The following is a 14,775-nucleotide window of genomic DNA, read 5'->3' as shown; positions in this document are numbered from 1 at the left end:
CCCACACCTTCACAATAGAGACATAAAGATTCAAATCCCCAAGTCTTGAGGTTGTTAAACTGGTAGAATAGGGGTCTCAAACTGGGGGTTGGGACCCCTCAGGGGGTCGCGAGGTTATTACATTTGGGGTCGTGAGTTGTCAGTCTCCACCTTAAACCACGCTTTGCATCCAGCATTTATAATGGTGTTAAATATATTAAAAAGTGTTTTTAATTTATAAGGGGGGGGTCGCACTCAGAGGTTTGCCATGTGAAAGGGGACACCAGTACAAAAGTTTGAGAACTACTGTGGTACAAGGACCACATCAAGTATGCAAGGGTGTTGCTTTCTACCCATCACTTCCTGTGAAGTGTACAGTGACCGATGTTTCGATGCCTAGATGAGCTCCCCATCCTAGCTATCTCAGAGCACTGGGTTGGTGGTCCAAAGAGAAGACTGTTACATATAAGTGTTCTAGAATACAGAGCAGTGTGTCTTGCTTATATGGCTTTTCTCAGCCACATCAGGGGAGAAAGCATCCAAATGATGACAGACAATATAACTGCCATATTTTATGTAAATAAGCAGAGAAGGGCCAGATCCATTTGTCTATGCAAGAAAGCCATTATCCTGTGGAAAGGCATATCCAACACCAAATAACGATTTTGATAATCCACTTGCCATGTCTTCAGAACTTGCTAGCAGATATTTCTATCAGAACTACAAGTGCTTTGTGAAGGACTCTGACATTGGGTCAGTGTTTGACCAGTGGGATTTTCCTTGCACAGATTTGTTTGCAGTCAAGAACAAGAAGTGCAAAAATTTCTGCTCCACTGAGGGCCGAGTCCCAGTTCACAGTCAGATGCTTTTCTGATTCCGTGGACTTGAGGCCTATATTATGCCTGCCTATCCATCCATCTGATCCCATGAGTAATGAGAAAGATTAAGCAGGATTTGGGATTAATCACTCTTTTAGCTCTTGCCTGGACAGGTGGTGTAGAGCTCAAGAGGTTGTCCATATAGTCCCCCAATAACTCTTTCTTTCTTTCCCTCGGGACTTACTCAGCCAGGACAAGGGAAGAATACTTCCTTCAGACCTGGCATCTCTATGTCTCATGACATGGAAGCTGTGTTGTTGGTGGCTGTAGAGAGAACCTGCTCTACATATGGACCTCCAGGGCAGATTAGCACGTTGTATGGCACAAGAACACAAGCAGCCTCTGGAATTTGTTTCAGAAAATCCCATAACTGAGATATGTACGACAGCTAGTTGGAAGATGATACATACCTTTATTAAGCTTTATTCCATGGCCGAGGCATCTCTATCTGGTGCTTGATTTGGTAAAGCTGTGCTGCAATCATTATTTTAGTTAGAATCCAAGCACCCTTCTCTGTTATTTTGTCTACTGCTTGTGAATCACCAGATGAGGAATACATATAGACAAGCACTTGAAGAAGAAAGGGAAGTTACTTAATTTGTACAGTGACTGGAGCTCTTCCAGAAATATTATCTATATGTAGCCCACAACCCACCCTCCTTTCCCAGCTATTGCAAGGTCTAACAACACTGGAATTCCATATTGGTGAAGGAACTGAGGGTTGGTTGGTCACTCCGCCCACTTTATGCCCTCAAGCGAGGGGGCTTAAGGGCATGAAAGGCACAGGCATGGTCCAATGGGCACTACTGATTCCAATCTTGGCCTGGGGCACAAGTGCCCCAGACATGGAATACATATTGAGAACACATCTCAAATCCAAGTTACTATACAGGTAAGTCTTCCCGCCTCACCACCACCCCCCCCCCCTTTTTTTTTTTTTTTTGGACTTCTGATCATGGGTATGTGATAGTAAAAATACCTGGGTGGTAGAATAGAGCATTGAGGGATATGTTTGGGGCACCACCCCTATACATATTCAACACTGAGTTAGCTAACACATTGAATAAGGTAGTGAGCAATTCAGCCATAATTCCTAAAAGAAAGCAGGGAGCATTTTCCGATGTTTTGTGTTACTGTTATTTAAGAGATACAGAATCCTAAACTCTGCTTTCAGAAGGTATGTAAGAAGAACTGGCTTTAAATGTTTTATTTTAAAATGTGTGTAAATGTCTTTCCACCATTTTGGGTTCTTTGTCTTTTAAAGTTTGACTGTTCCTTTTTAAACCAGTGTCTGATTAGGCTATATCTGATTTTACTGTAGCTTTCAAATTAAAACTTTTTACAGCCCATGTTACAATAAAAGGAGTTGAATTATTTTTTTGCTGGCAGTTACATTAAGTGGGGACAGTCTAATGTTTGTGACTTGATAATTACCGATTTTTCTACTCCATTTTTTATCATGTTCACAGCTTCTGGCAGTATCTGACTTGTTTACAGAAAGGAATCAATTTGAGATGATGTACACCACATTGACAGAATTGCGGAAGGTGCATCCATCAGAAGATGAGATTCTCATTCAGTATTTGGTACCAGCCACATGTAAAGCAGCTGCTGTTCTTGGAATGGTAAGAAATTGTCACTTAAAAGTTGTGGCAAGTCTGTGAATGTATTGCCATTTTGGTCTATTTGATGCTGGAATTGCCGCACTTCCACTACAAAGAACTGGCATATTTCAGAGGTTGTAGGGAGCACCTCTCATGGTGGCAGCTTCATATTTTTAATACATTTTTAATTACTCTCATCCATCCATTTTTTAATAATTTTAATACTTAGATTAACATAATCAAAGCTAGACCCAGTGTCTTTAATTGTGTCCTGAAGACTACTATATTTGTGGTTTGGAGTGTTCTGGGGAATGAATTCCAGAGGGGAGGCCCTTAAATGGCAGAGTAGTAAATAAAGATGAGGACAGGGCAGTCATACGGAGTGATTTGGATCACTTGGTAAGCTGGGCCCATTCAAACAAAATGAATTTAAATACAGCCAAATGCAAAGTTATACTTCTAGGAATGAGGAATGCAAGCTATATGTATAGAATGGGGGATGTATACTGGAAAGCCATTACTTTAGGAAAGATCTAGGGATTGTGGTGGACAAGCAAGTCAACGTGAGCTCCCAGAGCAATGCTGTGGAAAATAGAACTAATGTTATCCTTAGATGTATGAACAGAGAAGTAGGGATGTGATTTTGACTCTGTATATGGCATTGGTGGGACTGACTTTGGAATTCTGTGTCCAATTCTGGTGTCCCTATTTTAAAAATGATGTTGAAAAATTAGGGAGGGTGTAGAAAAGAGCCACAAAAATTATTCAAGGGCTGGAGAAAAGGCCTTACAGTGAGAGATTTAAAGAACTCAAACTGTGTAGCTTAACATAAAGAAAATTGAGAAGTGACTGGATTACTGTATTGAAGTACTTTCATGGGGAGAAGAGACTGGGTACCAAAGGGCTCTTTAATGTAGCGGAAAAAGGCACAACAAGATGTTTGGAAAGTGAAGCTGGGCATATTCAGATTGGAAATAGGCAAAAAAAATTTAGCACTGAAGGTGGAAAAAAACTGGAACAAACAACCAAGGAAAATGGTGGATTCTCCATCTCTTGATGTCTTCAAATCAAGAACGGATGCCTTCCTGGAAGATATGCTGTAGTCAAACAAAAGTAATTGGGATCGATACAGGGGTAACTGCATGAAATTTAATGTCCTGTGATATGCAAGAGGTTAGCCTAGATGATCTAATGTTGCCTTCTGGCCTTAAACTCTGTGAAACTGAGAGCCTTCTTCTGGACCAGCAAGAGCCCCCATTTGATTTTTAACTGCTGTGCCAAGGGATGCGGTAAGAGGCCATCTCTCCGATAGCCAGGTACCAGATTATTCAGGGCTTTAACGATAACCAGCAGCCCCTTCAATTACCCCCCCAAAACCAAACAGGAAACCTTTGTAGAGACTTGAGCACAGGTCGGTCTATGTAATGGTTCATGCCACTCCGAAGTTGGGTAGTTGCTGTGCGTGCAAGATTGTAGATTAGGATGGACTTTTTGTAGTCCTAAAAAGACTGCATTTTAGTATTCTAGGCAAAGGCATGGAGGCCCATTGCTAGGTCAACACTAGGAGTGAGTGACCATAATCCTATGATCAGTTGTAGATAGTGAATGTTACCATTGAGCTGCTGCTGTTACCAGAGAGAGCCTGAGCAGTGATAGATCCACTAAGACTCCAAACCTGAAAGTCATTGTAGTGAAAGATGGAAATACATTCTCCAATATATGGTGCAGAAACCACCTTCACCTACACCCAACCACTTCCACTAAAAATTCTCATTCCATTCATGAAGCTCATTGGAAGCAAAGCTGCTGCCATAAACATCTCCCTGTAAACTTTCATAAAGCCACTTGGTTGCCCTCCTTTAAAATCCCTCCTTAAAATCTTCTTTGCTGTGATGCATACAAAAAGCTTGACAATGGTTAGGCAGCTAGTGTGCTGTGCTTAACTATTGTCTCATTATGTCCTTGAACGGGTGCCCCTCCTCCCCCAGCTGTTTGTTTCTGTCCACCTGCTTGTCTTTGGGGCAAGGGCTGTCTTGTTATGTTTATAAGTACCTAGCATAGTGAGGCCTTGAGCTCTGATTGGGACCCCTGGGTGCTACTGCAATATATATAAGCTGCATTCCAACCTTCTCAGCTTCTGCTTCTTCAGTTACAATCCTCTAATACCATGTTCACCCTAAACATACAGGTGATGGGGAGGAAGCGGTGTCCAGGCCTGAGTGTCAGTGGCCATGGGTAACAGATAGTTAGTTGTTTCACTGGACCATCAACAGTGTGTCCCAATGACTGAGGTTCCATGGTAATGTTTACCATAGATGCCGTTTAGAGTGCTTACGTGCCAAGCATCCTTATATGCAAATCATGGGCATATAGCAGTCTGTTTCATATATTAGCATTCTTCTTCACATGTCCACCAGTTTGGAGGACCATTGACAGATTAGAAACTTCTAGGAGCTAAAGGCCTACATATAAGGATGCTTAGAATATAAATATCCTAAACTGCATCCATGGCATCCCTTACCTATCAGTATTATTAGTGCTTCCCCTAAACTGATGATATATTATGACAGTTTTTCTTTTCCAAGTATGACAACATTATGTTAACATCTTGGTACAATGGTTTGCCCTTTCACTTGCAAAAAGTTGATAAAGTACTTACACTGATTTAATATTATGATCTTTTTGAGGAGAATGCTTTTACACTGAGAATTAGATGCAACCTTTTTAGTTTAACTAAATTTGCAAGCCAGAATATACCAGTTTTCCAACTTGTACGAAGGGAGATTTGAACATTATTCAGATATCTAAGTACTTGTTTTGTGTAAACCTCTGATTCATGGTACATCTTCTATTCTTTAGTTCACTAACAAACATTTTTCCAGTTGTAATGAATCATCAGAATGGTGCATTGGTCCAGTAATGCTTTTAGTGCATGGTTTTGTTTATGTGCATTAGGATAAAGCTGTAGCCGAGCCAGTAAGCCGTCTGTTGGAATCAACACTACGCAGCACCCATATGCCAAGTCGGATTGGAGCTCTGCATGGAATTCTTTACATCCTTGAGTGTGACCTGCTTGACGAAACAGCAAAGCAACTCATTCCAATTATCAGCGAGTATTTGCTTTCCAATCTGAGAGGGATAGCCCAGTAAGTGTTCTGTATTTGAAATTTTGCAGTGTTCTAATGCAAAGAACAATTTGAACTGTGGAATAAGCATCTAGAAGTATCCTGGTTTATCCAAATCTCTTGATCCTGTAAAACAAGCTTTTTGAGAAGATTCTGAGGAGACTTCAGGTTGAGAATATGCTAATTACATTTCTTGCGGTGTTACTATTTTTGCTTCTGATTCCAATTGAAAATAGAGTGCATACTCATGAGCAAAAAGCTTTTACATTTCAGGTTTGAACCTCAAAAAGATAGTTGGTTTCAAGATTGAGGTGAATAGTCAGTTTTTATTTTTATATGTACATTGTTTGCCTGTCCCCTAGCCATTTTGAAATTTAACAGGCTCTCAGACTGGAAACTAAAGGTTTCTATCCATAGATCAGAAATCATAATAGTAGTTGATACATACTAGTATCCCTTGCCACTATCTTCAGCTTTGATTTGCAGAAGTGACGTGCTTGAAGGAAGAGAGAAAAATAAGTGTTTGATAGTTCAGTAGAATATATTACAAAATCTTCCCTTGTTTTAATTTCAAAAAGCAGTGGTTTTCAACCTGTGGTCCGCAGACCCCTGGGGGTCCGCAGAGTATCTCTAAGATTTCCAAGGGGGCCTGTGCCTCCATCTGAAATTTTTTAAGGATCCACAAATGAAAAAAGATTGAAAACCACTGTCATAAAGGGTTTAAACTTTCTTCAAGTGCTTGTACATGTCCATTCCACTGTAGGTGTGTGCTGGCTCTGAGCACAATCGCCAGAAAAGTTTCCCTCGGTGGTACCCATCAGGGCGGCTCGAGCGTCCTCTGGGGTGCTCATAGCATTGGTATAAAGGGCCCAGCTGACTCTGTGCCCCCTCAGTTCCTTCTTACTGCCTGTGATGGTTGTTGGAACTGTTCCTCTTGCTTTAACAAGCATTCTCAGTGATCTACTCGAGAAAAAGAAATGGTTACTTACTGCAACTGGTTCTTTGAGATGTGATGCAGATGTTTATTCCACAACCCACCTGCTGTCTTTTCGGCATTAGAGTCTAGTTTCTGGATGTTCAGTGCAAAGGAACTGAGGCGGGTTGAGGTGGCACTACTTCGTATAGCCAGGGAGGGGCTATGGCCACAAGGTGCAAGTGTCACCCCTCTATGGATACTGTAGGCAAAATTCTTCAGGTCTGGCATGCTGGGCACGCGCACACCTACATGGAATACACGTCCGCATCACATCTCAAAGAACCATAGTTTACAGTAAGTAACCACTTCTTTACTGATCTATAACCATTTGCTTTCTTGCTTATTTACAGCTGTGTACATGTCCATAACCAACAGCATATTTTAGTGATGTGTGCTGCGGCATTCTACTTGATAGAGAATTACCCACTTGATGTAGGGCCGGAATTCTCTGCAGGAATTATACAGGTATGTTTTGCACAATGCTCCAGATTACAGAAGATTGATGCAGTCTTGAAGCAGTGCAGATTTTAAAAAAAAACTTTTATGTGGATTATTATTGATAAGCTTTATGAAAAAAATGTTTTCTTCTTTGCATATATATCTGTATGGATGATCCACCCTAGGGTTTGTGTGTGCTCCCTGAGGGCCCACACTTGCTCAGAGCAGCAGTTTGTGCCTCCAGTTGAGGTCGTTTAAGATACTTACCCACCGCCGCTCAGTTCCTTCTCAGCTGCCCGCGACTTGATACAGAGCAATTGTGTATCCGCTGATTCTTGGCTTCCTGCCTTTCTTAACATAGTGACTTATTCTAAATTTGTCTTTCATTTGTTTAGTTATTTTATTTCTCTTTTTAGTTTTAACACAGATGGGTGTAGAAGGAGCTTGCCCCCTCCCCCCACACACACCTTTTTCTTTGTCCTATGAGTTACGCTGAAGACCCTGGGGATTAAACCCTGCCCAAAGGTCTTTTCCTTGTAGTTGACAGGCATTTGAGCTACCTTTGCTGCCTGGGAGACACCCATGTCCCATCAAAGTGCATGGTCTGTATGGGATTTAGAGGCAGGTTGCAGAAAGACAGGTAGGTTAGGCTGAAGCTCCTTCTAATGGAATACTCACTAGCCCCGGCTCCAGCCACACCTTCAGAGGCTAGGACTGCTTAGAAATAGAAGACTCTTTCCTCTGCTAGGGAAATAAGGAAGAGGGGTAGGTCACCCATAAATCCCACTCTGAGACCTCACATCTCTCAAGGGGAATGGTTGAGGTTCCCATACAATTCCAGTACTGAGCTGTCAGTACCATATAAGAAGCAGCATGTGGAGAATTCTTCTAACAGATAGCACAGGGAGCCATTTACCTCTCGGTACACAGGCTCCTACTCATGCTCTGGTACTGTCGTCTTCTCTGCACTGGAGTTCTGAGGTCAGAGAAGTTCCTCTACAAGCCTCTCTAGTACCACGCTCACCATCACTGGATTGACCACTCTCCTCTACCAACTCAGACTTCAGGATACCATAGCCCTCCAGCACCCTTCAGATTTCTCTCTTGGAGACCCTTTTCATACCAGAGGAAGTGGAGTCCCCTCTGTTATGGACTTCTATGAAAACCCTTTCCCTGGTACTGCTCAGTCACCTGCAACCGCAATCATCCTGGATTGAACTCCAGTCAGGCCTCTGGTACCAGCACCTTTATCTGATGCTCCCCATTTCAGCCCAGGGGTGACACTTCTTCAGAATCCGAGGTCTCAGTATAGGCTCTTTTTTTGGCACCATACCATCACACCCCACTGAGCTGCCTTTCTGAGGAGGATCTTCTGGACCTCCCCAGATTCCGTACATCCAGGGGTTATGAATATCCTTGGGGAAAACCTTCCTCTCTCCATCCCCTTAGTGGGCTCACTGGAATCCCTGGGGTCAGCTTGGTGAACAATTTTATAGGGACCAGCCAAAAAGAGATCCCAATATCCATTGGCACTGCATCACTCACAGGCACCACCTGACCTACCTTCCGTACTGCAGGATCATCCTTCGGTACCTTATGCCCCTTTGGCCCTGGGACGCATTGAAGAAAAGCAGGACCCACAGATGGAGGGAAACTCACCCCATCAGCTAAGTTCTCTTCCTCCACCAATTAGGTGGTAATGCCCCCAACACCCTTTTTTGCTGACTACTTTCCAGCCTTCCAAGGCCTCATTAAATACCTGGCAGAATTCCCCCAGATCCCAGTAGAGGAGGTTCAGGAGTCTCAGTGCTCCTTGATGCACATTCTAAATATCACTCCTCAGGGCAAAATTGCACTCCCAATCAGTGAGGCTCTGTTATCGTCTGCTTGCACAATCTAGCGAACATCTGCCAATATCCAGCCCACCTGCTAAGTGGACAGATAAAAAGGTACAGTATAATAACCAAACGAATGGAACATTTGTTTTCCCACCCCACTCCCAATTCCCTGGTGGTGAACGCAGCTAATGAAAGAAAATGTGACAAATCTGCTCCAGATCTTCTCCTTATGATGAGTCCAAATGTTTAGATCTCCTGGGTTGAAAAAGCTAGTCCACAGTAGCTCTCCAATTTCAAGTGGCAAACTACCAAGCCCGGGTGGCAAATAATGATTTTAACACGCATTCCAAGTTCACACATTTTATTGAACATCTGCCACAGGACCAGAGGGAACAATTTCAGGCCATCATTTTGGAAGGTCAGTTAATAGCTAAAACCTCTTTCCAAACTGCCTTAGATGCCGTAGACATGGCTTCTAGAGCCTTAGCTATGGCTTTAGGTATGCAGAGAGCATCCTAGCTCTAGTCTTCTGGCCTCCCAAGAGAAGTGCAGAATATGATTGAAGACCTTCCCTTTGAAGGTCCAAGCTCCTCAGTGCTTACAGACTTCTCCCTTCACACTCTGAGGGACTTGAGGTCAAATTTAAGGTCTCTGGGAATTTACATTCCTGCAACAGAGAAACAGTTTAGTCCCAAACATCACAGTGCTCTATACAGTGTCAGTACCATTCTCAGCAAACTTTTCTCAGACCTTTGGACTTTCAGAGGAGGAGATCTAGATCTCCAAAAAGAGACCACCCCCTTTTTACAATATCATCATCTGCTCCTCCCTCTAAGAAACAATTTTACATCTTGGACGAGGGCATCTACTTTCCTGGATCCTGTGCTGAGGAAACCCTCCTTTGAACCTACATACATGTTCTTTCCTCCACCTCTCCCTCAGGACTTTGTTCCTTATAGCCATAATTTCACTCAGTGCTTGTATGGCAGACCTGTCATTTACAACCTTGTGTAGAGATAAGGTTACACTGTATCCCCATCCTCATTTCTTCCCTAAGGTCTCTTTGGAATAATATTAATCAAGAGATCCACCTACCAATGTTTTATCCAAAGCCTCATGTCTCCAAGAGATCTGCCTACATACGCTCCAGGGATGGTATGTTTCCAGGTATGATACTACCTTTGGTGTTGCAGTCTTCTTGGACTTGCCTCTTCAGCACCCGCCTCCCACAGCAGAGGATCCATAGGGACATATACTCAAAGAAGGAGGAGAGGTTACTTGCCTTCAGTAACTTGAGTCCTTCAAGATGTTTTGTCCCTCTGGGTCCTCTGTTTCCCGCCCTCCTTTTTCTTGTCTGTGGTGGCTCTGCTTCACAGTCAAGAAGGAACTGAGTGGTGGTGGGTCCAAGCCATCTTTTGTGCCCTCATTTGTAGGCACAGGGTGCTGCTCTGTGCAGGCATGGACCCTTGAATACTGCTTTGCATTCTTCAGTCAAGGGTAGCCACGCATCCTATAGTGGAGCACCCATAGGAAGAAAACATCTCAAAGAACTCAAGTTACAGTATGAGTACCCTCTCTTCTCTCACCCACCCCACCCCCCCCCGAAGGGATTTGATTGAGAGATTAAATCAGTTCTCCTTGTTACAATTGTACATTAGTAGTTTTCTGATATATTGGTATCGGAGTTTAGTTAAATACAATCAATTGTTTCTTAGATTTCTTTCTTGCTTATTTCAGGTCTGTGGTGTAATGGTGTCTGGAAGTGATGAATCAACTCCATCCATTATTTACCATTGCGTCCTCAGAGGATTAGAACGACTCCTTCTTTCAGAGCAACTTTCTAGACTGGATAGTGAATCTTTAATTAAACTAAGTGTTGACAGAGTGAACATACACAGCCCCCACAGAGCAATGGCAGCCTTGGGGTTAATGCTGACTTGCATGTATACAGGTGTGGATTTATTAGTCAATTATTTATGCTCTGTGTTTTAAATACATCTTTTTAGTAGACTAATATCTAGCTCCTCTAGAGCACTTTCCAGAAAATTAAACAAATGTTTACAGCTTACTGACAGAAATGAATTTTTTTCAGTTATACGTGTATTCCCATAGTGAACTTATTACAAGATATCTTTTTTTCTGCTTAGGAAAAGAGAAAATCAGCCCAAGTCGTGCAACAGATGCAAATCCCACAGCTCCAGACAGTGAATCTGTTATTGTAGCTATGGAACGGGTGTCTGTTCTTTTTGATAGGTAAGAAAACAAAACCTGCAGCATAAACTGGAATAAAAGCCTCACATTTTGGCATTGGCTCAATTTGTTGGTCACTATTCTGTTCATGATTTTAAAATGTCATTGCTGATAGTTACTGTGCTGTTGATTAAAAATACTTTACCAATAATGTACACAGCAATGTCATTACAGCGGTTGGGTCCAACACAGACGTACAAGAATGTAAATAGGAAACATTAAACGTTATACAAAACAAATGCCTCTGCTTACCTAAAATACATGCCTCAGCACATACGGTGATTACTTGTGTAAAATATTTGAATGATCATAACAAAGTAAGCATTAACAATACTATAATCCTATTTATTGACACTTATAATGGAGTCAGAAAAATATCATTTCCGCAGTCGTGATGAAAATCGTAGTTTTGACTCTGGCTGCATAAAGTAATCACCGAAGGGTTGGAATGCCCATTTTGAGGGTTATGAGTATGTGAACTGCAAGAACTATTAACAAGTATACTTTTCTTTTATAAAAAACATTCAGCAATGATTTAACTGTTCCCATTAACTTCAATGGGAGTTATACCTCTGACTTCAGTGGGTACAGTTACACCAATGCTAAATGCTTTAGAAAATACCGCCTTTTAAGATTTCATAAGTCAGTCCTGAAAGGCATTATGGTGCACTCCACAAGCTCAACCCTCATGAAGCAGAGAGAGCGTACCTTTGCAGAGAAAATCAGTGGTGTGGTAGTTCATATCTGCTTTTCCCAAGACACCATGAGCTTGATCTGCAAGCATCAACAGATGCAGCCTTTGACTGGAAGACTCTCCAGTTGGTGGTTCCTCATTAAAAGTATCCTTAAAGAAAATGACCTTCATTTCCTTGCCATCTAGCTCTGTTTCTCTCCATCCCTAACACAACATTCTTCTTGCTATTTCCTTTTTGTTCAACCAGCAGAGATGGTATGGATGAAAATGAAAAAAATTTACTTATGAATTTTCTTTCTCAGATTGCCAACAATGCTAATGCATTCCCCCAAATGCACAGACACACCATCTTTTTAGCATGCATCTCAGACATAGTGTGGTACTCTCAGGTGTAGAGTTAGTTTGTTCTTGGTTTTTTTTTTCTAGAGCTTCACTTAGTCACAGCCTATCATTTAAAAAAATAAACCCATTAGCAGTCAAAAGTTGAATGTCATACAGCTGTTGAAGAACTGGATTGTCAGTTGGGTCAGTGTTAGATCTCAATGCTGAAGAGCCCGCAGGTCTATCTACATATAAAAGAAAATAATTCCTCTCCTATTCCTCTTGACTCTAGAAAAACAGTGGGGAAAATTTCCTAGGGACTAAATCAGCATGAATGTTCTACTGAATTAAAATGGTCAAATATATTCATTCTCTTTTTTGTTTTAGGATCCGGAAAGGATTTCCTTTTGAAGCTAGAGTAGTGGCACGGATCCTCCCTCAGTTCCTAGATGACTTTTTCCCTCCACAGGATGTAATGAACAAAGTTATTGGAGAATTTTTATCCAACCAGCAGCCATACCCACAATTCATGGCCACAGTAGTTTATAAGGTAGTGTATTTTTTAAATTGATTTTTCATAAATATACTTTTGGTGCAAGTCTGTTCACTCTTTGAAGTCAGTAACTAGGACTCCTGGCAAATGTACTATTACTGGTATTATGTCAAGCATATAATCTGGCAAAAATTATTTTAAACCTTTTCACTTCTGAAGATATCCATTACTGACATTTGAAAATTCCATTTGTGACATTGACCTGAATATGTGAAAATGGCAAATTTTTTCTGATTTTTTTTTTTTAATGCCGTTCATGCTAAATTTCATGACACAATACATATAATTCTGGTGCAGAACTTCATAAAAGTGACTAGCAAAATAAACCTGCATGTGGCTTTGTTTTAGTAAACAAACTACATGCTTGTGCTATTATACTGAAGAGCGAAATTAGAAATTCCAAAGATAGACCTGAACATGTTTTGTTTTCTCACATTTACTTGGACAAGTTGAAATAAATAAAACCTGTAATTCTGAAATACTAAAATTCAGAGAAGACTACATTCCTACAATACTGAATTCATAACAGAAAGCAGGGGAAATTTTATTTTAAGAGCCAGGAAATCAAAGAAAAGGTTTATACACTCTTATTCATGTTATACCCTGTTGAGGAGTGAGGGAAAGAGGCCTGTTCATGATAGAGAATCAACTTTACCTAATTTGTCAATTTAGGGTAGAAAATTACAGTAACTCCCCGCTTAACATCCTTTTGATCTTACATCCCTGCTCCATTACAGAACGTGCTCGTTTAAAGTTGTGCTATGCACTGCTATAAAGTCGTTTGGCTGCCTGCTTTGTTCATAGCTGGCAGCCCCCTATCAGTTCCCCTACGCAGCCCACCCCCCCTTCCCTCTGCTCCCCCCGCCTCCTGCCCGTGGCAATCAGCTGGTTTGCGGCGTTCAGGAGGGAGGGGGGAGGAACGAGGACTCGGCGCGCAGGCTCCCCCTCCCTCCCCTGCCTCCTGAATGCCACAAACCAGCTGATTGCAGTGGGCAGGAGACAGGGGGAGGGGGGGGGGCCTGCGTGCAGGAGGCAGGAGCGAGGACGCACGCTCGGAGTAAAGGGGGAGGAGGTGTGGGGGGAGAAGAGGCGGGTTAAGGGTGAGGGTTTGGGGGAAGGGGTGGAGTGGGGGGGCTGAGGGTTGAGCCCCCCGCCCCTGGTGCTTGCACAATAGGGGAAGCTGCAGCTGCTGCTGCGCAACGTGCTTCTCCTAGCCTACAGCACTTTCAGCCTCCTTGCCTGCTGCATTGTCTGCAGTGCCAGTGGGCTGTGCCTGTGTGGGGTAAGGTGGGGGCACCCCCCATTGCTTCATACTCAGCAATGATGATTGTAGTATTAAATTGTTTCTTTAAAATTGTTTAAAACTTATACCTGTATTAAATTGCTTCTTTAAAATGTGTATAATGCCTTTTGTCTGGTAAAAAAAAATTTCCTTGGAACCTACCCCCTCCCCCCCCCATTTACATTCATTCTTATAGGGAAATTGGATTCACTTAACATTGTTTCGTTTAAAGTCACATTTTTCAGGAACGTTAAGTGAGGAGTTACTGTAGTTTGTATGCAAGTCTCGTTCTAGATCCCATTTAAAGGTTTAGATGTACTATGACATTCCAAAGAGGGCAAAATCCATGGTCATAGTATTACATGACTAAACTGGCACTTATCAAATCAGTGAACAGAAAGTAGACAGTTATGAATCTACGTATACCTGGGTGGGGCACCCTGAAGTGTCTCAGATCATTTGAGACGGGTTGGGAAGAATAACCCCCTCAGTTGTAACACTAGTCTGGATATGCTGTTTTGGCATAATCTCTTGGGATCTGTTTCCCCAACATCTGAAGTAGAAATTAATCACACACAAATTATTTGAAGGCTCAGATGCTTAATGTGCTATTTTAATTATATTTAGATACAGCTATCTGTCACAATGTACCCAAATGGAATTTTGTAGGCAATCTCATGTACGTAATGAACATTTTTGACTGACAGCCCGACTACTAAAATCTGACTGCCGCATCTAATATCATAAAGATTTAATAAATATTCTTATGCTTACTTGAATCACCCATCTTAGTGGGTAAAATGCTTCTAGGGTTTGGAGTAGCAGGACACTCATCTA

At 42.0% G+C, this 14,775-nt stretch overlaps 1 protein-coding gene across 2 annotated transcripts in view; it reads left to right on the top strand.

Annotated features, from left to right (window-relative positions):
• Positions 1 to 14,775, top strand: part of HTT (huntingtin) — a 193,729-nt gene that overhangs the window by 170,600 nt on the left and 8,354 nt on the right. For both annotated transcript variants that reach the window (XM_024214918.3, XM_024214917.3), the window contains 6 exons: positions 2,327 to 2,482; positions 5,417 to 5,607; positions 6,913 to 7,027; positions 10,576 to 10,789; positions 10,986 to 11,091; positions 12,491 to 12,653. In XM_024214918.3, coding sequence (XP_024070686.2) covers positions 2,327 to 2,482; positions 5,417 to 5,607; positions 6,913 to 7,027; positions 10,576 to 10,789; positions 10,986 to 11,091; positions 12,491 to 12,653 — 945 coding nt within the window. The remainder of the gene's footprint in view (positions 1 to 2,326; positions 2,483 to 5,416; positions 5,608 to 6,912; positions 7,028 to 10,575; positions 10,790 to 10,985; positions 11,092 to 12,490; positions 12,654 to 14,775) is intronic.

The sequence above is a fragment of the Terrapene carolina genome, unplaced genomic scaffold (genome assembly GCF_002925995.2).
Source record: "Terrapene carolina triunguis isolate 2854851 unplaced genomic scaffold, T_m_triunguis-2.0 Scaffold66, whole genome shotgun sequence".
In the NCBI taxonomy this organism is placed as follows: domain Eukaryota; kingdom Metazoa; phylum Chordata; order Testudines; family Emydidae; genus Terrapene; species Terrapene triunguis.
Note: the sequence above shows the minus strand (reverse complement) of the source record. Positions and strands in the feature narration are given on the sequence as shown.